This window comes from Erithacus rubecula (assembly GCF_903797595.1).
Source record: "Erithacus rubecula genome assembly, chromosome: 8".
NCBI classification, from domain to species: domain Eukaryota; kingdom Metazoa; phylum Chordata; class Aves; order Passeriformes; family Muscicapidae; genus Erithacus; species Erithacus rubecula.
Genome location: NC_136659.1, coordinates 16,046,196 through 16,068,102, shown reverse-complemented (window position 1 = coordinate 16,068,102; position 21,907 = coordinate 16,046,196). Strand labels below are relative to the sequence as shown.

Sequence of the window (21,907 nt, the reverse complement as noted above, 5' to 3'; positions counted from 1 at the left end):
GCAGTCGGGGTTTCTGGCGGGGCGGCGGCGGGGCCGAGGGGCCGCGGCAGCGCGGGGCGGAGGCGCTGCCTGCCGCTGCCCCAGCGCACCGCCAGAGGGCGCCCGCGCTCCACCCGAGCGCCGCCGCCGCGCCCCGCTCTGCGCGCCCGCGGCCGGGGCCGCGCGGGGAACGGGAACGGGAACCGGGAACGGCGCTGCGGAACCGCGCTGGCCCCGCGGAATTAATGCCCCGGCAGATGCGGGAAGCAGCCGCTGCCCCTCTGTGCCCCTCCGCAGGGTGAGGCAGTGTGTCCATGCTGCCGCTCAGGCCCTGGCAGGCCCGGCCTCCTGCCTTCCTCATGGTTTCTGGCGAAGGGCTTTTGCTGCTGTCTATTCGTGTGTGTGTCCCCGTTCTTTTCCCGCCCCTCCCGCCTTTCCTTGGCCGCACGGGGGTCCCCAAACCTCCGCGAGTTCCTAAACGGCAGAGGGTGTCATTGCGGGCCCAGGGCCCGTCGGGGTGCGCACATGCGGGGCAGCCGGGCTGGCCAGCGAGACAAAGCGAGTTAATCGACATGGAGGCGTGGGGGTGGTGGAAGAGCGGGGTGTGATGGGGAAGGAGCCTGAGATGCCTTTTATGTAACCACAAATATTTTTTTGTCAATTCGCATCAGACGGACACACGTGGCTCTGGCTGGGCCCGTGTTATATTTCACCTACATTTTTCGTCTCTCTCCAAAATAGGGCGGACTCCAACTCCTGAGAGTGTCTCTCTGAACAGCTGATTCCCAATGCAGGACGAAGCGGGAAAGAGAGGACTGGAGACGACGCTTCTTGGGGCACGGGGGCCAGCGGCCCGAGCGGGGGCAGCGCCGAGCCTGCTGGGCAGCGCTTTTCTTCCTTCCTTCCTCCCGGAGAACAGGGCTCACTTATTTCGAACCGAGTCCCCGAGCGGTGCTAACCGTTCACCCACACATTTTTATTTTTCGCCCCCCTCCCTCTCTTTGCCTCGGTAATGACGTCCACCAAGGGTGAAATGATGGAAAGTATATTCATAGGCATGATTTCCATTAAGTATCAATTAACCTGGAGCCTCAGCCATGCGTGCAAGGCGTCAAGGGTAAATGTGCATCTCATTTCCCAGCGATCTGCTCGCCTGGAAGGAAATGACCCAGAGGGCCCGTTGGCAAGGGGGCCCGGCCACCGCACGCCACCGCCACACGGGCACCCCCCTGCCCTCCCCTACACCCCGAAGACCCTGCGATGGGCATCGGCTCCCTCTGAGGGGCTCTGCCCTTGCGGGCGGCGGCGCAGGCCGCGCTCCGGGCGGTGCAGCCTGGGTGATCCGGGCGGCGTCGCCCCGGGCAGCGCGCCCGCGGTTATCGCGCGGGATCTGCGCGGCCGCCTCGCCCCTGCGCGGCGGGGGTTTCAGCGCTCCTAGCGAGCGCACACCGGAGGGGGGAGCGGGGGTGCCGCGGCCGGGGTGGATCCGGGCAGGGCTGGGCCGAGTTTTTTTCTTGCCCGAGGAGCGGCACATGTAAACTGAAGCCAAAAGTCCCCCCTGAGCTCATGAGCGTGTGTGTGTGTGTGTGTGTGCGTGCGCGGGCTGCTGTGTGCCTAATAGGAAATAGTAAAAGCAGTGAGGCAGGTCATTTTGGGAGCGATTATAATCCAGTCCTGGTCACCACATACACGGAGAGCAGGAGCGGGGAGCGCACGGGCCAGCGACGACGGCGGCGGCATGAGCGCGGCGTAGAGGCACCGGCGGCGGCGGCGGCGGCGTGAGCGGCGCTCCGTGCCCCCGCCCGCCGCTGCCCCCTCCCCGATGAGCTCCTACTTTGTCAACCCGCTGTACTCCAAGTACAAGGTGGCGGCGGCCGCGGCGGCGGCGGCGGCGGGGGAAGCCATCAATTCCCCGTACTACGACTGTCACTTCGCACCCGAGGTGAGCGGCCGACACGCCGCTGCCGCCGCCGCCGCTGCCGCCGCCGCTCTGCTCTACGGGAACGGCGGGGCCGCCGCCGGCTTCCCGCACCCCGCGCCCGGCGGGGCGGGGGGCGGCGGCGGCGCGGCCGCGGACTTTTACCACCCGGCCGGGGGGAGCCCCACGGCCGCCTACCAGCCGCCTCCTCCTCCCCCCGCCGCGCCTCCGCCTCCTGCCCCCTGCAGCGGGGTTACCTGTCACGGGGAGCCCGCTAAATTTTACGGATACGATAACTTACAGAGACAGCAGATTTTTACGACACAGCAAGAGGCCGAGCTGGTACAATATCCTGACTGTAAATCGTCCAGTGCTAATATTGGCGAGGAACCAGACCACTTAAATCAGAGCTCGTCTCCTGCTCAAATGTTTCCCTGGATGAGACCACAAGGTTGGACGCAGTCAAAAATTTGCTTCCATCTCACGTCTGAGTTTGAAACTTTCTTTTCCTCCTCCTGCTTCTTTCTCGCTGACTCTCGCTCCCCGCCTGTGTCTCCCCCACTCCCTACCTCTCTCACCGCGGTTCCTATCACCGCGGTGGCTTGCTTTAATAAAGGGATGTAGTGAGCCAGCAGAAACCTCTGCAGCGGGCAGCTACCGACCCAAGAGCAGCTTTTGAGACGCCTCTCAGACTCTGAGGCGCAGCTGACAGCTCGCCTGTCTCCTGCCGCCGCTGCCTGAACGGGAAGGGTGCAGGGTCGGACAGGGGGTGGTATACAAGATGATAAAGTGACCCCGCAGAGGGGCAGCTGATGCGCTTTGTGCATTTGCTATCGCTGTGTTCCTCTCATTCGTGTAAAGGTCTAGATTCCTCCGTTCCCTCTGCTTTCTCTCCTTGCGGTTCTGTGGGGCTTCTCTCGAGGGATTCCGGAGGGGCCGGAGTCCTCGCTGCCTGCCTGCGCCTTGTTTTGAAGGGCCACACCAACTTCCAAACCCGTATGTTTTTGTTTTAAACAGCAGCGCCGGGTAGGAGGAGAGGAAGACAAACATACAGCCGATTCCAGACTCTAGAGCTGGAAAAGGAGTTCCTATTTAACCCCTATCTGACCAGGAAGAGAAGGATCGAGGTGTCTCATGCACTAGGACTCACCGAGAGGCAGGTAAAGATCTGGTTTCAGAACAGAAGGATGAAATGGAAAAAAGAGAACAACAAGGACAAATTCCCCGCTTCCAGACAGGAGGGAAAGGAAGGGGAGGCCAAAAAGGAAGCACATGATCTGGAAGAAGACAGAGCCGAAGGCCAGACGAATTAACTTTTGCCTCAAATGTCTTTGTAAAAGTCAATCAAAGATAACCAGGGCTGAAGCTCGACATCTCGGCTCATCCACCCCTCTACCTGATTTTGTCGTGGGACGAGTGACCCACGTCCCTCCGTTTGACATTTCTCTGCTTCGGGTGCTTCACTTGTTTGTGCTTTTACTTTGTTTATAAGCGTATCCAAACGATCTCTAGATTTAACATTTCATCTACTTATTTTTTCAAATGTGATACAGAGTTTGTAGCAATAAATTTCTAGTGATATATGGATATATCTATATATATTTGCAATCTTAAAAGACGATGATTGTGGGAAACGACATAAACTTCCTATTAATAAATATCAATAAGTAAGACATTTAACAACGCTTTATTAATCAAGACAAGTGCACTTATACTATTTTAATTCTTGTTTTTCTCTTATGTTGAATAAATTAAATAAATTTAATAATCTTGAAGAAAATAACATAGAAATATATTTAACCTTCTTCTATAATATTTGATTAAAATAAACCGAATTTATTCAATTATGAAATGTATGAGCATCCTTATATCCGTGTTGTAATCCACTCCTCAAGAAGCCTTCAGAGTTTCCACTGGTCCGGACTAACTTCCCTGCTCCCTCCCTCCGTCTCTCCTCCGATGCTGGTTGTTTCTGTGGGGTCTGGGAATGGCACGTTGTGTACAAAACCTGCTTTTTGCTCCGTGCCATGAGCGCTGCGGGGCCGTGGGCCAAGCAGCGGCCAGCGGGGACCGCGGCCCCGCCTGTGAGCGGGGCGCAGGCAGCGGGCCAGCCGGGGAGCCCCCGGGTGTGCTCCTGGGCCTTGCTTTGGCTTCCTCCTGCCCCCCCAGCCCCGGCTGCGTGCATGGGACCGCTGCCCACAAACACTAACCCTGCTGAGCCATTTGCTGCCAGCCCGGCTGCAAGGAGACCATCTCGGAGAGAATTCCGGCCCCACACCATTCCCAAGGGCTGCTCCACCCGGAGAGGGGCTTTCAGCCCCGCCGCGCAAACTACGGCCAAAACGGGCCCAGCCTCCACGAGGATGGCTGACAGGCTGAGAGATACAAAGCTTTTGCGACCTTGCGTGGTGGTTTCTCGAGAGCTGTAATTCTTAGGAGTCCCAAACCATGCGTAGACCGAGAGAAAGACGTTTCTACCCCTAAATATTATCATATGATGCGTTCCCCAGCGGAGGCCGTAGCTGGTGGAGAGAGAGCCTGCCTCACTGTTCCCGCAAGCACGGCAGGAAAGGTCCCATGATTAGCAAAACAATTTAATTTCTCTCTCGTCCTCCCCTCCCTCCTCTTGCTCCCGCTCCACAGGGTCCCGCAAAGCGCGGTATCGAACGGGACGGCCGAGAGCAGTCTTTTTTAGGAGCAGCAGGCAGAAGGTCGAGGGATGAGGTACAAATCCCTACCAAGATTTTTGCGTCATTTTTTCCCTACCGGCTCACGCTCTCCTGAGTAATGGCTCCCTGAAGGAAATCGAATGGACGAGCCAGAAACTGCGACAAACACGACATATAATTCTATTATCTGCCCAGAAATGAGTGTGATCCCGACGAGGCCGGGGCTGAGCCGAGGCCTTGCTCGGAAGATCACAGCCAGGTTCCCGGAGAGGTGCTGCCCGCCGCTCTGCTCGCGGGCCCTTCTCCCGCATCCACCGCTTCTCTCTCGCGAATGCACCCGGCGCGGCGAGAACCGTCGTCCACGGGGATGGGACTCGTAGGACGGGTTTGGTTCATTTCGTCTCCCTTCCTCTTCCCAGCTCCCCACCAGTGAGGCAGGCACGTTTCCACTGCTGCAAAGCGCCAGCTCTGGAGGGAGGCACGAGAGAGCGGAGCTATTGTTCTCGGTTTTATTTTAATCGCCTAGCTGGCTAAAGGTTGTAAACAAGGGGAAGCTGCAACAAAGCAGTGAAGTAAACTTTTTGCTGCATGGATTTGCATAAATACACCGGCATCCCTAGTGTCAAGGGAGGATTTGGGGCTGGTGGCTGCGCGTTTAAAGTAACCTGGTGGCCCGGCGCGCAAAACCTCCTCGCTTCTCAAAACAATACTCATGTTAGTGGTACCGTCATATTTGGTCTCCGGGCAGGAAAAGCCTCTCGCTTTTGCTGCGCTAGCGGCGGAGGCTGGACGCGACACGGTTCCGGCAGCCCGGCTGCGGGAAAAGCCGTGCTGGTGCCGCCCGCTGCCATCCCGGGCTGCCAGTGAGGCGGAGGCATGTCGAAGACCTTTACACACCAACGGAGCACTCCTTAGGCTAGTATTTGTCCGGAAAAGAGCTGCTGCAGTAGTTGTTTTTAATTATCAGACAAAGAATAAAATAAAAATATTCCTGAAGAAGTTTCCGTTAGCGTCTCTCTCCTAGGACTGCCTGGGAACGCAGCCACGCAGGCAAAAACTGCCTTCCCTGAGCGCACAAAATTGGCGAAGGCCTAGTAGTAACTGGAATCGCCCTTGTCTTACTCATTCAGAAAAAAAAAAACAAAACATCGACGTGGTTGTTAAGATATTCACCCCCTTGGCCTGGCATCTGAATCTCTCCCTCGGTCTCACTTGGAAACTTGCTAAGAAAATAGAAAGCGGAGTCAGAAACTGACCCAGGCGGCCACCGAGCCCCATGCAAAATCGGAGCCATCGGACTTTCGGCAAAGAAAAGCCGTAGCCGCGCGGGTTGCGGCCGTAGCGGCGGCGAGAAGCCGCAGAGTGGATGTACCACGCCTTTGGTTTCCGTGGAATTTCTCCTTTCCCTTGAGGAGCAGCTTAGCGCGGCCATGAATGCTGCATAGACACCATGAAACTTGCCATTGCCTCTGTCGAGGCAATATTCAAAGGTGTGCGACTGCCTGAAGCAGCATGTTAAAAAGGTCCCACATCGATCCTATATCTTTAGGCGTGTTTACTTTTGTTAGCATTTACAATCAGCACGGAGGTCACGAATTGAGGGCTCTGGCTATTCCCTGAAACAAAACTTGAGCAATAAACATCCACAGTCCTCTGTCTCCGAGCCGAGTATTCCTTGTGGACACAGGCCCATTTAATTTTTTTAGAATACTTTCTAGGAATCGGATTTTCCCTGTTGGTGCCGGGAGAAGGTTTTATCGGGGGCGGAGGCAGCCTGCACTGGGCGCGGTGACAGTGCCCGGCGCAACCTGCGGGAGCCGCGCACTGCGGGGTGGGGAAGAGGCTCGGACTATTTTTATGTCGGCGACGGCTTCCGCTGCAGTAGTGGGCGCTAAAGCAGATGTGGTTTCTTTTAGTGCCCGGCGGAGCGGTGGGGAGGGGTGGGAGAAGAGGGTGGGGATGCGGGTTAAGCCCCCTTTCGTTTGGCAAGAAACGGATCCCTCGGCACAGTGCCCTGCCCATCTTTATGCGGTTCCGTGACCGCTTACCCCTCTGTCCTCGGCCCCGCGCGGATCTCCCGCGTCCCGGCCGCTCTGGCGGGGTTCCGCCGTTCCGCCACCGCGCCCGTGGGGCGCAGGCTGGGGGCAGGCGGGACCGGAGCCTCAGTAAAAGCGCAGCGCGCAGGCGAAAGAAACATGGCGCTGGGAAGCAGTATGTGCAAAATCCGCAAGGAATTGCAGTAAATTCCTTTTTGTTTGAAGAAAATTTACAACTTGGTAATAGACCTTTTTATGACCTATTTGGGCTCGTCATTGGCTGCGGCTGGTCATGTGCAGGCAGCGAGCGCTTTCATGGCCTTTTCCTGATTTCCCTGGCGAATTTCCCCCTGCATTCTGCCTTCAGAGAGCCTCAGCCCCTCTTTTTCTAACCTTTGTCTAGGCTGAGGTGTATGGCAGTCGCCCTCATGTTTGTGTCCCGGTCCCCCAAATCCGCGGCCGGTCCCGTCGCCGCTGCACTGACACTTCCCCGGCCCCGCACCGCCTGCTTTCCCGCGCCCACGGAGGGATGCACGGAGACCCGCGCCCGCCGCCGCGCCGCCTGCAGCCCCTCGCTCTTCTCCCATCGCTCCATCCCCCGCTGCCGCTATCTCCTCCGGCACACGGATTGCTACGCGGGTGTAAAATGGATTACAGCGATTCTCCCCGGGCTTCTCCGCAGGCGGGCAATGCCGCGAACTGGTAAGCATTCAGTTTCCCTCGGGCTGGTCACCGGTACACCGCGATATGCGGCACGGCACCGGCTCCCCTGTCCTCCTGTCCCTCTTCGTCACCTGTCCCTCGAAAACCCTTCTTCTTCCTTTTAGTATTGCTATTACTATTTTTACCACGATGATTGCTGTTGTTGTTATTGCTATTGTAATTTTCGGCGGTGTTATTATTATTAATAGTGGTTGTGGGCATGCCGCAGAGTGAAAGCAGCTGTTGCGCGCGGTCTCACGGAAAATGCGCCGCGGGCCATGATGTCTCGGTGTTCCGCCGTGAGGGGCGGAAGGCTGGGGCGCAGTGCGCGCAGGCAGTGCCTCGCCTGCCAGTGGGATATCGTCCAGTATATTCCCTCTGCTTCTGGGATGCTTTTTTCTCCTGCCAGCCTGAAAGGTGCTGTTGTGATGTTCTAGTTTTGTTTCCCCTTAGCGGAAGGGCGGTCGAGTAACTTTAAAGCTTAACAGGTGTTTTCGCAGGAGAATCGGTGTCAGTGCTCCCGCGGGGGCGGAGGGCGCGGGGCGGCTCCGCCGAGCCAGTGGACCCGGGGGCTGTGCCCGGGGCTAGCCCTCGCCTGCCTCACCGGGACGTTTCTCACATCCTTGTCCCGCTGCAGGGCGCAGCCAGGGCTGCGGCTCCGAGCTGCTCGGTGGGCAGCACACGGGCCGGGCTCGGCAACCGCGGAGACGCGGCCAGGAGCGCACGCCCGCGGTACGGCTCCTTACCCACGTGGCAATCATCAACGGGGGACAAGTTCTCGAAAATAAACCCAACAACAAATCCTTGGGTTTATTTTGAAATATGTCGAGGAGATGGAATAATTAAGTAAACTATTACTGCGTTACCTATATATGCATATATATCCATATTCACATTACCTATATACATATATATGGTATCCATACATCTACTTCTCTCTGCAGAGCACATACTCTTTAGAACCACTTTGTTGTGGACGTACACATACTTTACTCATCTCATCTTCATTTTCAAACTGTTGGTGCTGGGTAGAAAGGTCGCCGTTTGGTATTTAGCGTTCACATCGATGTGGGTGTTTGCAGTGCACCGTGCTGTTGCACTGCAGGAATTCACCCACTCGCCATTTACCCCGAAAGCAGCCAGTTAATTAACGGGAAAGCAGAACGCCTGACTACACAATACACAGTGAGGGCGGAAGGGTGCGAGTCATGCCCCGAGTACATATTTTGAACCCATAAAAGAAATTGTTCTTTAATCCACCCCTGAGCACCCCTCAGCCTGCTAAGTCCGAGCCCCACTACAGCAAGCAATAAGATCCCCGTCCCCCACGCTTTGCCTGTTTGCACTAGCCGACCGCCCTGTGCTCCTGCAGGACTTGGGGTTTATTTGGGACGAATCGTTTTCAACATAGCACCAGTCTTCAAGAGTAACATGGAAAATATGTGCTGCATTAGGTTTCACTCTCAGAATCCCTCTTGGTGACACAGTAATTATAGCTACTTGACTATAAATCTCTCCAAAAACTTCGGAAAATTTCGTCCTTGAGCTGTTTTGAAATTATTTGTAGCCTGGGGAAAAAGAAGAAAACAAAAGCAGGATGTTCTAACGAATTCTAATGTGCATGTGTGTGTCTGCGGGTCCATCTGCTGACACATACGGATACACATATGCATTTATGATTCCACTGGTTTATGTGGGAGTTTGGCTTTTTTCTAAATGGCTTCCTTCCTGGCTTGCTTTTGCGCTTATTCTTTTTCTTATTGTATGAATGGATTTATTTTTTAATTTATTTTTCTTAACATTCAAGTACACATAGGTCTGTTTGTGTTCTTAAACATACCTATGGAATTCTAAGTATTCATTACAAATAAATAGGTGTTTATATCTACGACACATTTATATGTATTTATATGCAGTGTTGATCTATATATGACACATATGAGGACTGTATTTTTATATCCTATAAAACGTGCTATGAGTATAGATGTGTTAGTGTACTGAAATTTTTGGAGTACAAGATTCACAGTCAAATCTATCGCGCTCGCTTCGTTTTCCGACTTGTTCGACAGAATTTTAGACTAATCTTTTTTTCCCCTTTTTTTTTTTTTTTTTTTTTTCCTTTTTCGGGGGAGGGGGGTTGTTGAAAGGAAACAGCCGATTCCCAGCGCACCCTTTACTGACGCACGGGCTGTATAAAAACACTATCACAAAGCAGCTGGCAGGAAGCGGCAGCCTACTGTCCCTGGCAGTGCCGGGGTACCGCTGGCACAGGCTGCCACTTGGGAAGTCGGGTTGGCTCCCGCTTAGCTGCTGCAGGTTGCCTGGAAAAGAAGTACAACCTATGTTCCCCGAGTCTGGCAGGGCTTTGGTGCAAAGTGTGGGGGGGCGATGTGAACTGCGGGCCCGGGAAATCCGGTAAAACTAGAAGTCACCTTGCTTTTGCATTGTGAAGAACTGAAAGTCCCGCCGTTTCATTTTCTCGTTCCCCACAAAAATATAATCCCTAACTGGTGTTTTATGAGCGCTTGGGACAGAAAAAGAAATCCGAACAAAGACGGTATTTCACCCCTCGGTTGGCAGGCAGCTGTTAAAGGTATTTACTGCTCTACTGCAGTGCGGCACTCAATGCTGCTGGAGCGGGAGAGGAAAAAACAGGAAGCGAAAGGAAAAGATGAGGCACAATAAACATTGCAGCAGGTCGCGGAGGCAGGGCGGGGCGCGGAGGAAAGGGTCTCTGCGAGAGACAAGAGGCAATAAAAGTGCATTCAGCGGCAGCAGGCTCTGCCCAAACTCGGCACCCGCCTCCCGTCACCCGCGGCGGAGGGGGCGGCGAGGAGGGGAGCAGCCCGCAGTGCCTAGGCAGTGCCCCAGGCCGGGAGCAGCCGAGCCGGGGCTGTGAGAGCGCAGGGCGGCGGGGATCACCTCACCGCCCTGCCGGCCCGGCCCGGCCCGGCTCCGCCGCATCTGTCCGCGGGTGGGCGCACGCCCCGACGGGCCGGGACCGGTCACCTGCCCGCGGCTGCCGCCCTGGGGCCGCCGAGCCGGGCCGCGCAGCGACCGCCGGGGGCGCGACAGGCCCCGGCCGCGCCACCAGCCCTTCTGTCTCCACGGGCTCTTCCAGGAGAAGGCGCTGTAGGACAAGCCTGGCCGCTCTCCCCTCCGCGGGGCGAGGGGCCTGCCGCCAGCCCCGGGACCCGTGCCCTGCCGAGGCCCACCGGCGGGCGGGGGACACGGCCGGGGCTCCACCGCCCTCCTGGGCCGCCTCAAACAACGACCCGGCTGTTCCACTGCCCCCAGCGCCGCGATCTCCCATGTCTCCCGGGCCCGCAGACCCTGCCTAACCCGCAGTGCCACGAGGCTCCCCTCGTGTGCCCCGCTGCCCTCCCGGTCACCAGCCCGCGCTTTGATGTCGGGCACCCGCCTCTTCCCTCCATGTTCCTTTGATGCGGGTGCCAGAGCACCCTCCTTCCCCCCGGCTCCCTTCCCGCGGGCAGCGCCCCCGGCCCCCGCACATCCTCCCTTGCCTCCTGCAAGCCGGGGCCCGGCAGAGTTCCCTGCCTCCGCCTCACCTGTTGCCTGCAGGCTTCACCTTCCCCAGCCGTGCCCGGACATGACCCTGGCGGCGCCCACCCCCACGGGCCGTGCCTACCCTGGCGAGACGCTCCCACGGCCCCCGGCCTTCCCTCCCTGCCCCGCACTCCTCGCCCTCTCCCCCCCGGACCCGAGGTGTCGCCGCCGCTGCCCCCGTTTGATGTTGGGGTGCGGCTCGACGCCGCCCTGCCCGCTCTGCTGCCAGCGGATCTGCCCGCGGGCGTGGGGTGCTGCAGGCAGGGGCCTTTGCATGCCCACATCCTGCTCAGCGAGGGCATGGGCGACGAGGTGACTGTTGAAAAGTCGGGGTTGTGATAAAAGCGGAGTGGCAAAATGCGTTGGACGCTATCAAGGTGCTTAGTAGGTCTTCAAAGTCAGAGATGGAGCCTGTAATTTTCTGGCAGTGTGGTCCTCGGGGTAGGACGTCGGTCGTCATGTCTGTCAAGCAGCATTGAGAGCGATGGCAGCATACACATGTGATTCAATTCCATCAACCTCTTTATCACAATTACCAGAGGGAAACCAACAGTTACTCTGTTATTTCATTACACCTCTTATCTGTCTCCAGATCATCAGACCCAAGTATGAAAACTTGCATAAAAGCCTGGAGAATGAACTGGCCAGAGCTTCAAAGTCAATTTTCACATCTGCATTTTAGAATAGGAAATGTGAAAATTGTTCTAATTCCCACTTCAAAAATCTCATGGCTAGAATTACTCAGTTGCTGAAACATTTGTCTTGTCTTTAAATGAGAAGGAGCTGTATCTCAATCATCAATTCCTCACTATCTTACAGCCTCACATTTCGCAACCCCAGTATCCTGGACACATGTGTCTGAAGCACATGCCCAGCCCATGCCACCCCATTTGCCAGGGACTGACACTTTTGCAGGCTGACTGCCACACACCTGCCTTGCTATGGCTCCTCTCCTGCTGCACACGCCAGGCAGTCTCTCATTTTCAAACGATGAACTTCTCTTGCCCAAGAGTGCTGAAGCGATCACAGACACTCAGGGAGGGATGTGTTGCTCTCTGTATTGGCACAGGGCCTGGAGCCTTCCCATGAGTCCTGCTGACCTTAGCTCAGAGCCAGGCCTGGGGCAAACACACTCAACTCTGCATCATCATTCTTGTCCCAAACTATTTCCCCCACATTTTATTGCACTTTATCATTACACCCTACACCTCATGTCCCAGCATACAGCCTTTTCTTGTCCCTTTCCAGTATGACCACTTTGGCTCTGTGAAGCTGCTTGCTGCTGAAGCACTTCTTCCCGAGCCCAGTGATGGTCATGTGTTTGGAGAGGAGGGTAGCTGGAGTCCACCACATAGCCTGATCCAGGGCCCACTGTGGCCAGGCCCAGGTGCCTGAGCAAGGCGCAGGGAGCTCCAGGGAACTTATCCCTCTGCCTGCCCAAGACTGGGAGCACAGACCATGCAGCAACTGAAAGAGACCCCGAAGTCAACCATGTGCAAGGCAGCTCACAGCTGTCTCTGGGATGGCTGGCTGGAGCCCCTGGGCCTGATAAAGCTTCTCAGACCATGCACTGTGTCTGAAATACCACCTTATGCACTGTCCCTGCCAGCTGTCCTGGACAGGGAAGGGGGAAAGGCTATTCCACAGCTTAGGACTCTAAAATAGCATGAAGACCATGTCATGTGAGCAAGGTCTTACATAGACCAAGAAAAATAGTGCAAGGCAGAACTACTCTGGATCATAAAGATGGAGCAGGGAAGGACCTAGGAATGCCTCTTCTTGTCTGAAGGAAAACGAATTGTTCAGCAGTGACTGGAGCCGTATAAAGTTACAGCGAGAGCTGAGCTGGCCCTTTTGGGTGACTTCATACTTGTGTAGCTAGAATCGTTAGGAAATGGCCGAGTAAGACCAGACTCTGGTGTTAAACAGGCACCACCCAGTTGGTGCCACCACCCAGTAAGGAATTGCATTTGGTGGTTTTTCAGAGCTGAGCCCCCGGGCGGAGGCGCACTCTCTCCCGCGGGCCGGGCGAGTGGCCGTGTCCCCTCTGCAGGCAGCCGGTCCCCGGCGGGGTGATACAGCTCCCCGCCCTCTGCCGAAGGTACGAGCCCTTCCTGGGATGCACCAGGAGCTGCTGGCCGCTCCGGCGTCCTCAGCCATGATAGATTGGGAGCTGATGCCCGGTGTTCTTCATGCTGTGTGACTGCCAGGGACATTTGACTTCCTGTGCTCGGGCTCCTTGAAATTCTCATTTGCTAACTCACACCCTGCTCCCTTCACACCAGGGATCTTTTATTGCTTTATAACCATCCTTAAGCTTCCATTCCTCAAAGATCTCATTGTGGCGGGCTTCACACTTTCTCCCTTTCCGAAGCCCTGTGCCCTCACTGTTAGCAGCAGTTTGGTCACTTACAAAGATCCCTCGGGTGCCCGGCGAACCTGCAGCCCCTGGCAGAGCTCCCCCAACTTTTGAGATAAATGACACAAAACTGTTTTTCAGGGGAGCCTCACTAAAATATCATAAACACCCAGGGGAGGGAAAAAGGTTCCATCTTTCAGTTGGCTTGATTTTTTTGTTTTGGTGGGACTTTTTTCCCTTCCTTCTAAAGATGGGATTCCTTGTACACTAAGAGCTATAAAGAAAAGTTCGAACGCGTATCCACAGAAAACACTCCCCGGCTCCTTTCCCAAGAGGACTTTGAGAGTGCTAAGTCCCCTTTGCATCTTTTCCTAAAACACGCGCCTCAAAAAGGCCGGCATAAAGCCATGCAGCTGAACTTCCATCCATCCCCGCTATTTCGACCCGGTCCCGTTTTATAGGACAGATTCAGAGAACCTTTATTTAGCGAATAAAAGTTTAAAGCTGAAGGTTATTTATGGTTCCACAGAGATAAGTCCTGAGTGGCTATTTAGAAGCACGTGATTCCAATAAACTTTGTTTTATGGCTTGAGAGTTGACAAGCCAAAATATAATTCCCACCATAAATTAGTTTAAGAGCATACAAGTGCAGATGCTTTCGTTCCTGGAAGCAGTAATCGGGAAAGTGTTAGCAGGGAACCGTCGGCGGAATGCGACCGTGCAGGCACCTCTGCTCCCGGGTCCCCCAGGCCGCGGGGGGAGCGCACAGTAAGTCCGCGATCAGCCTCCCCTCCGCCGCCGCGCCCGGGCTGCGGCACCCCAGCACCCCGGCAGCGCCGAGCGGCTCTGCTGGGGAGACGGGCAGGTACAGCTCAGGTGCTGCGGCGGCAGGAGCCGGCTGCTCTCTGACTGAGATTTCTGAATTTAATGGCATTTCTTAAATGGAGATTAGCTTTTTAATTTTTTTTTTTAATTTTAAAAAATATTTTTATAATAAAAACATTTCTTGCAATAAAAATTGAAGATAAAAGGAAAGGCTCGCTAAGGGAGTTCTTAGTGCCAAAATGTTGATATTAATCCATTCTTTTCACAGGCTGTGAATGTTATCTGGAGTGGGCAGAACTTAAAAAAGAAAGAAAGAAATTAACAAAAAAGGTCTTGGGAAGCTCTGTGCAGTGAACTATTGATACCGATGCAATTTCTCTGGGTTTAATACAAGAACTCGCCAATTTATCGTAGGAAGGCAACACAGGAGATGAAAAATCGCTTGCAGAAAATAACCCCTCAATAGTATTTACTTTTAAATACACGACGCTTTTCAGGAGCATTAGACTAAACGTGGGGATTTGTTTCCCTTATGTGATCTTTGAATATATTTAATAAAATATTTGAAGGAAAGTTCAAGTCAAATCTATCCTTCTATAATGCAAACAAAGACGCATGTCTCGTGGTTACTGATAGGTTAATTAGGTGATTTTAAAAGAGATCTCTCTTGGAATAAATCCGATATTTTTTTCTAATAATATTGTAGGTCTTTCTGTGTTTAGCACGGATATAATGCTTCATAGTGTATTTTGTGGATGATGGTTTGGCAAAGGTGGTCTGAATGTGACTGGATTCCTACAGGAAAAAAAAAAAAAAAAAAAAAAAAAGGCCTTTGTTATTCTTTTCCATTAGTGAAAGAGGGAGTTCTGGCTCTTCATTTCTTTAGAAATTATCTGGTATAAAATTTAGACTATGAATATTAAAAGTGAAAGATCACACCCCAGGCACAGGGAAAGCGTGTATTCATTAAAAAACTGCCTGAATGCAACGTGGTCCTCATTTGGAAGGGACTTCCATCCCACCACTCCTCTGCTTGCAGGATTTACCACCAGCTCCTCTCTGCCTTCATCTATCAAACGTGATTTGTAACTGTTCTCCAGAAATATCACCCTTACGTGGAATACAACAGTAACAAACGTTTTTATTGCAACAGGTTCTGCAGCATGGAAGAGCATCCACAGTAAGTAACCTTTTATTTATTGTAGAGTTGGCAGTATCCGAAAATCCTGGTTCTTCCCTTCAGACGGAAAAAAAAAAACCCCAAGCTATGATTCCTGATGAATATTTCTTCCCCCTTCTCCTCCCACCCCCAACCTCCCCACCCCCCCACCCGAAAAAAAGAAAAAAAAAAAAAAAAGGACTATGTCAGCATACGAAGGTTCTTGTGGAGTCAGTTTGTGGTACCATGTCATAATCCTGGCTAGCATTAAAAGCAGAGGTGAAATCTCCTGAGGGTTTATTACAGGGCTGTACAGGTGTCGTCCTGCTTTTAAGCACTCCAAAGCAATTAGCAGCGTTTCCATTTTAACTCGGCGGGACTGTACAGCGCCTCCCCGTGCAGAATCCAGACGGATCACGTTGTATCCCAGCACCTCATAACCTTGGCTACTCCCACTCTTTTCTCCAGACGGGATCACAAGCAGATCTGTGCCTGCTTTCTGATGTTCCCCTCGTTTGGCACAGACTGTGGCTAGGTGAAGGAGGCGGCAGGAGCTGGGGGCGGTGAGCGCTGGCCAGCCGAGGCAGCCCAGCTACAGCCTGGTTCTGCGGGCAGCAGAGCTGATCTGTCGGTGCGAGATGTCTCGGGGCAAGGGAGACTCTAACGCGGATTTAAACGCTGTGAAGGCACGGAGTGGGATGTCTGTCAGAGCTTAGGAGGGCAACCTTTTACTATAGGGGTTTTCGCATCCCAGATGGTCCTGCCTGAACTGCGCCAGGAGGGACCGAGGGGAGAGTAGAAGATCAGTGTACATCAGGAAATGCTGTTGAACCTTTCTGGCTCCAGTGAGGAGCTAAGTGCATTGGTCCTGGTCCTCCAGACTGAGACCAGCTTGTCTCTCAAAGAGGGAAAGAAAGCCTGAGATATTTGGAGATTCATTAGGTTGTACACTGCCCTTCCTGCTTCTGCCAGCCCTGCTCTGACCCGGAGCATGTGAAGGAGAGGAGTGTTTGCGTGTGTTTGTTTGCGTTTCCCCGCTTCCTCTCCTTGTTTCCTGATAAATAATCTATTTCACTGTATGTGCCAAGCTTCTCCTGGTCTTTTTGTCATCCGTTGCAATATTGGTTTTCGAGCCCTATAAATACGAACTAAAGAATTGCCTCCAGCGTTGTAATTTTAATTGTGTTCCATAGGTAACTTTCCTCCCCCCATAGCTCAGTCCTTTGCTGAGTAGACGCCCTTGGCATTTTATTACAGGGTCGGCCCTAAATGTATGGATTACTTGTTTTCTGCCAACGTACATTTAGCATACTGATTATGAACCAGAATACAAAAAGCCTGATAGATCAAAAGTATTTTGTATGGGCAGTTGAACAGGAGGTGAATATATAACGCTTTTGTTCATCAATAACTCTTTGGCTTTGACCTGTCTGAGCAAGTCGTGCAATAAGGTGAAACGCAGGTCACAGCGTCTAACAAATATGAAAATGTGTAGTATTAAGCAGAACGGGGAGCTGCTGCTTCCCCAGCTCCATCGCTGCTCCCTGGGCAGCCCTCGGCCGGCTTGTCCGCTGCCGGGGGCTGCCCCAAACGATAGCTCGCTTTGGGGGGCGGAGGGGAGTCAGCCTGCCCCTTCAGCCGGGTGGTTAATAACCCCCGCGGGGGCGGGGGTGTCCCCTCTCCCCTCAGAGAAAGCATGAGAAAGCGGGGAGAGATGCTGAAAATAGCTGGGTGGGGATTTGAAGAATCCGGGGGGAGATTAAGGAGATAAAGTCGTTTTGAGTTGCACTTGCCCTGAAGAAGGCACCAGCGCAGTGGTAAGAAAGCAGATGTTTAAAAATAGCATCTCCCAGCTCAGGCAGTTGGGAGTTGAGCCAGCCAAACAACCCGGTACACATCGCTCGGATAAGCGCAACACCCCCAAATCTGCCCTCCGCAGTGGTTGGATGTATCACACCCGCACCATTATTTGTCCTTATGGTGCCTGTTTTAAATAGTGGAAGGAGAAGAGGTTGACCGCAGGACAGCAGTGAGGAGCTGGGTCAGACACAATTCATGAACTTTTGTACTCCTGTGTGCCGCTGTCGACAAAGTAAAAATAATGAAACTTTGTGATATGTTTGTAAATGATTTCGGCTGACCTCTCGCCCTGCCCTTCACCATAAACGCTACGGCGGGGAAAACCTGGGAGGGTGCGAGGCTGAGGCTCGCAGGCAGATCGCGGGGATAATAGCTAGACCAGCATAATAGGATGAAGGTAAATTTGGAAACTCTCTTTTTCCCGAGAGCAACTAACTCCAGCTTTTAATCTCATCTTTTTCACCAACCGCTGTTTCTGTTGTCGGCTGTTTTACTTCTGTTTCGATTTTTTAGAAATCATTTTTTATTTTGGGGGGATTTCTAATTATGGAGAATCTCTTCAGATTCGTGTTAGCCTAAATATTTAAAGACTCCTTACTAAATTACTTTAACCATTATTATTCTAAATAGCGCAATTTGACCGAGTACGTCCATTTTCCATTGCGAGGACGCAAATGGCAGAGAATTTAAAGAAAGCGGCAGGTCTTTCTGAGAATTTGGTAGGCGAAATTCGTCGCTATGAATTGGTGGAGGGTCGTATAGATGTATTTCAGCAATAATAACAAGCGTGAATCTTTTCTGAAATGCCACCTTCTTGCAAATTTGTATTTCAGAACTGAGTCCCAGCAGAATAGTTTGCATTCCTCAGAAGACAGTAAGAGACTTAAGAGAATTACAAAGACCTGCTATATTGTAGATGAAAACAGAATGTTATTACGTTGTCTATATATACCCTGTAGAACCGAATTTGTGTGATATTCATATAGTCACAGATTCGATTCTAGGGGAATATATGGTCGATGCAAAAACTTCACCTTTCTGCAAATGGTTAGAAGTTAAAATACTGGCGGAATCAAGAGGCATGAGAGTGCTGAATACCCAGAAATTATAAAAGTTTTGCTGCCTCTCTCCTATTCGCTAGGTTTTAGGACGTTTCTTAAAACTTCAGTTATCGTTCAGTCCTAACTCTCACTGACAATCTGTGAATTTAAACAGTTAAACTCACCAGAAGTTACAAATTTTCTGAGGAAAAAAAAAGAGATATTATCTACCAATCAGTGAATAAGTCTTTTATAAGATACTCATAAATTAGCTAGATATGCGAGACGTTAGCAAAATTTCCCTGTCAAGGGTCCAGATCGCATCAAAATATTTACGACAGCAGCAAAAGCAGCATTCTCCTCGCTGGAATGTATTTACTTGTGCTTCAGGAATGATATTGATGAATGAAGACCGAATTTATCTCATTAAACCCGTGATATTTTTAACCTAATTAAATGACGTCTCCTGTTCAATTGATTGAACTTTAGTGGTTAAAAGTGAACTCTTTCTTGCCATCTGTATGATTTTAAATACATACACTTATAAATTTATAAATATACGTTGGCGTTTGCGACTGTGTGCGCACACGTATAAATTCAGGCTTGAAAGTGAATGAGAAGTTACTGATTGCCTAATTTTATTCAGCAGAACTAAATTCTGGTAACTTTTGGATGACCTCTGCTAGACAAAGACAGGACAGATCTATTGTACATCATATTACCCTCTTCTTTGATGGCTTTTCTTTTCCTCGCCTGCTTATCAGTTTCTTCCCTTTTAACCCCGCTTCAGCTCATCGCTCTGTATATTCCTTTCGATTCTTTTTCTTATTTTATTTAAAGCGAGGTACCAAGCCCCGGTGGCGACCCTGGCTAGTAGATCAGAAGGCAGGGCAGCATCCCCCGGGGCTGGGGGAAGCCGGCTCAGACAAAAGGCTGTGGGCAGGGCAGCGGCCGCCGCCCCGGGGTACCCCTACACCTCCGGCACCTGGTTTGCGGGTGCGGCCCGCCGGAGAGGGGGGTCACTCGGTTAGAGGGATGTTATTGAGTGGAATCGCTGGAAATGCGGGGAAATGCGGCGGTGGGCGCCCGGCTCCCCATTGGCCGGGCCGGTCACATGCCCGCCTAACTTTATTCAGTTGACAGCAAGTAGGAGGGCTCTATGGCAGGGGAAAAAAAGACAACACGAGAAAAATTAGTATTTTCTACCTTCAGAAATTAATGGCCATGAGTTCGTATATGGTGAACTCTAAGTATGTGGATCCCAAATTTCCTCCTTGTGAGGAATATTTGCAGAATAGCTACTTAGGCGAGCAGGGGGCCGAGTACTACAGTGCCTCGCAGGGCTCTGATTTCCAGCACCAGGGACTCTACCCACGGTCAAACTACAGCGAGCAGCCCTTTAGCTGTAGCAATGCCCAGGGCTCTGCCGGGCAGCCGCGGGGTCACGGACAGGAGCAATCCGGCCCGGCGAGCCACTTCCCCGGCCCAGCAGAGCATTGTCCACCGCCTCCAATGTCCAACTCGCGAGCCTGCAGCCAGCAGCCGGCCCTCAAACCCCCAAACGGCTCCGCAGTTAAGCAGCCAGCAGTAGTTTATCCCTGGATGAAGAAAGTCCATGTTAACTCGGGTAAGGATCCTCTTCTTACTTTGCTCTTCTACCCTGCTTCCGATCGTCCTCAGCGGCGCTCTCCCGAGTCCCCGGCAGGCTCGTGGCTGAGCTTTTTAAGCCGAGGTGGCCAATTACACTCGCCATAAATTTTTATTGCTGAGGAAATAGGCCTTTGGCCATGCGGGGCTTTGGCGTGCAGGATAAAACTCCATTTTAGGAGCCTTCTAGAGGCTCCCAGCCTACCTAGCTGCGTGTGCCCGTAGTGCCTGCCTCAAACGAGGGGGAAAGCAGCCCGGCCATTGTAAGCAACTGGGACGAATCCAGCCCGGCCACATGCTCGCAGCTCATAAGGTTTTCTTTTGTAAAGTCGGACCGGCAAGTCAAGATTAGCTTTGTAAAAGTTCTCCGTGTTTTTTTCCCAGTGAATCCAAATTACAACGGAGGGGAACCTAAACGCTCCCGCACAGCTTACACCAGACAGCAAGTCCTAGAACTGGAAAAAGAATTTCATTTTAACAGGTACCTGACCAGGCGCCGCCGTATCGAGATAGCCCACACTTTGTGTCTCTCTGAGCGCCAGATCAAGATCTGGTTTCAGAACAGAAGAATGAAGTGGAAAAAAGATCACAAACTGCCCAACACGAAGGGCAGATCTTCTTCCTCTGGTTCAAACCCCCATTTACAAACTGGTTCCAAGGACCATCAAACTGACTTGACAACTTTGTAGAAGAGGTGAAATTTTCCATTTCATCCTTCGCTTCTGACCAGTACTGTACATAACTGACACTGCCCAAGCAGAACCTGCATGTAGCAGCTAAGGACACGAGAAACTGTCATCTTTCTTTAAGGTATTGTTGTACAAAGGAGACAAAATGACGCTACTTTGGACTTTATTTTATTTGCCTCTGCTAGCACAACCTAAAAAAGGAAAGGAAAAAAAAAAAAAAAAAAAAAGGAAAGAAAGAGAGAGGGAAAAAACAAACAAACAAACCATCATGCAGGCAGTGGGAATTGGGAAAATATTAAATGAGACCTTCTGTCCTTAAAAAATAATAAATCATTGAAAATGAAACTGTCCTGTGTTTCAGTTTTGAATTCTAAAGTAAAGATTGGATGCATTTTTCTGGGATTTATACTTTTAATTGTCTTTTTATCCCATGCAATTTAGGGAGGATGCATTTTGGGCATGTTGAGGACAGGAAATTCATAGATTAGTCTTTTATTCGAACATAAAGACTAGTAATTGTGATATTTTTTTCTTTTGTGCTGCTTTACCTTTCTCGGTGTAATGAAAATTCTTGCTCATTTCCATAACGTCTCAAAAGTGTGCATAGAAATGAAGTGAAAACGGGTTATTTTATGTTCTGGTAATGTTAGTGTATTTATTTATTTGTTACATAGAAGAATGAAGACAAAAAGAAAAGTCGTAAAACCAAAAACCAGGAAGGGGAGCTGAAATACAGCATTTTTCCTTCCCAGTCTCATGAACACATATGTAATGTTTACTTGTCTTGAACGTACACAACTTTCTTGTCCCCCCCGCTTTTTAAAAAAATTTTCCTTCTTTGTGAATAGGAAAAGCGTTCCTGCTCCTTATCGTGTGCCATCCAGAGCTAATAGGCTTGAAATCTGTTTCCAAAGTCTGCTCTGTTCAGCGCTGTGTTTTAAACCATCGATACCTCATTTAAAAATGGAAAGAAAAAAAGGAAGAGAGGGGACCACAAAAAACAACCCCACAAAAAACCAGCAGCAACCCGGACTGAAAAATTAATGTAATTTCTAACATAAACTGAGCCATTGAAAGCTGAAAACTGAGCATATTCTTTCATCAGATTTTAAATTTCTTTTCTGCTAGAGAGTTGTAGCCTATCTGGGTTGTTGCTTTGTTTTGATTTGGGTTTATTTTGGGTTTTTGTGTCTTTCGTTTGTCGTTTGTATAGTCTTTTTTTGGGCGGGTTTTTAAAGATTGGGTGGTTTATTTTTGGTTTTGGTGTTTGGTTTTTTTGGGTTGGGTTTTTTTCTTTTCTGTTTTTTTTTTTTTTTTTTTTTTTTTTTTTTTTTTTTTTAGAACAGTGATTGTTTTTAAGCAAACCATGGCACATGACTGCAATGGCTGGAAATCTCAGCAAGTTGATTTCAGGAAAGACGAAAGGCTTGGATGGGAGCAGAGCTGGTCTAGTACTC

The 21,907-nt window shown here is 51.4% G+C and overlaps 2 protein-coding genes across 3 annotated transcripts; both read left to right on the top strand.

Annotated features, from left to right (window-relative positions):
• The first annotated feature begins 1,530 nt into the window (after positions 1-1,530).
• On the top strand, positions 1,531-3,489 carry HOXD8 (homeobox D8). 2 transcript variants are annotated; one of them, XM_079310452.1, is made up of 3 exons: positions 1,539-1,921; positions 2,201-2,348; positions 2,915-3,489. In XM_079310452.1, the coding sequence occupies exons 1-3, from the start codon at positions 1,802-1,804 to the stop codon at positions 3,208-3,210; spliced, it is 564 nt and encodes a 187-aa protein (XP_079166578.1). In that variant the 5' UTR covers positions 1,539-1,801; the 3' UTR covers positions 3,211-3,489. The 2 variants fall into 2 exon arrangements, with proteins under 2 accessions (XP_079166577.1, XP_079166578.1); XM_079310451.1 differs by having other exon boundaries at positions 1,531-2,348.
• A 10,437-nt stretch (positions 3,490-13,926) lies between these two features.
• On the top strand, positions 13,927-20,682 carry LOC306804448 (homeobox protein Hox-D4). The gene is made up of 4 exons (XM_079311025.1): positions 13,927-13,998; positions 15,209-15,235; positions 17,908-19,741; positions 20,146-20,682. Exons 3-4 carry the CDS (start codon positions 19,333-19,335, stop codon positions 20,448-20,450), a joined length of 714 nt encoding a protein of 237 aa, XP_079167151.1. The 5' UTR covers positions 13,927-13,998; positions 15,209-15,235; positions 17,908-19,332; the 3' UTR covers positions 20,451-20,682.
• The last annotated feature ends 1,225 nt before the right edge of the window (positions 20,683-21,907 follow it).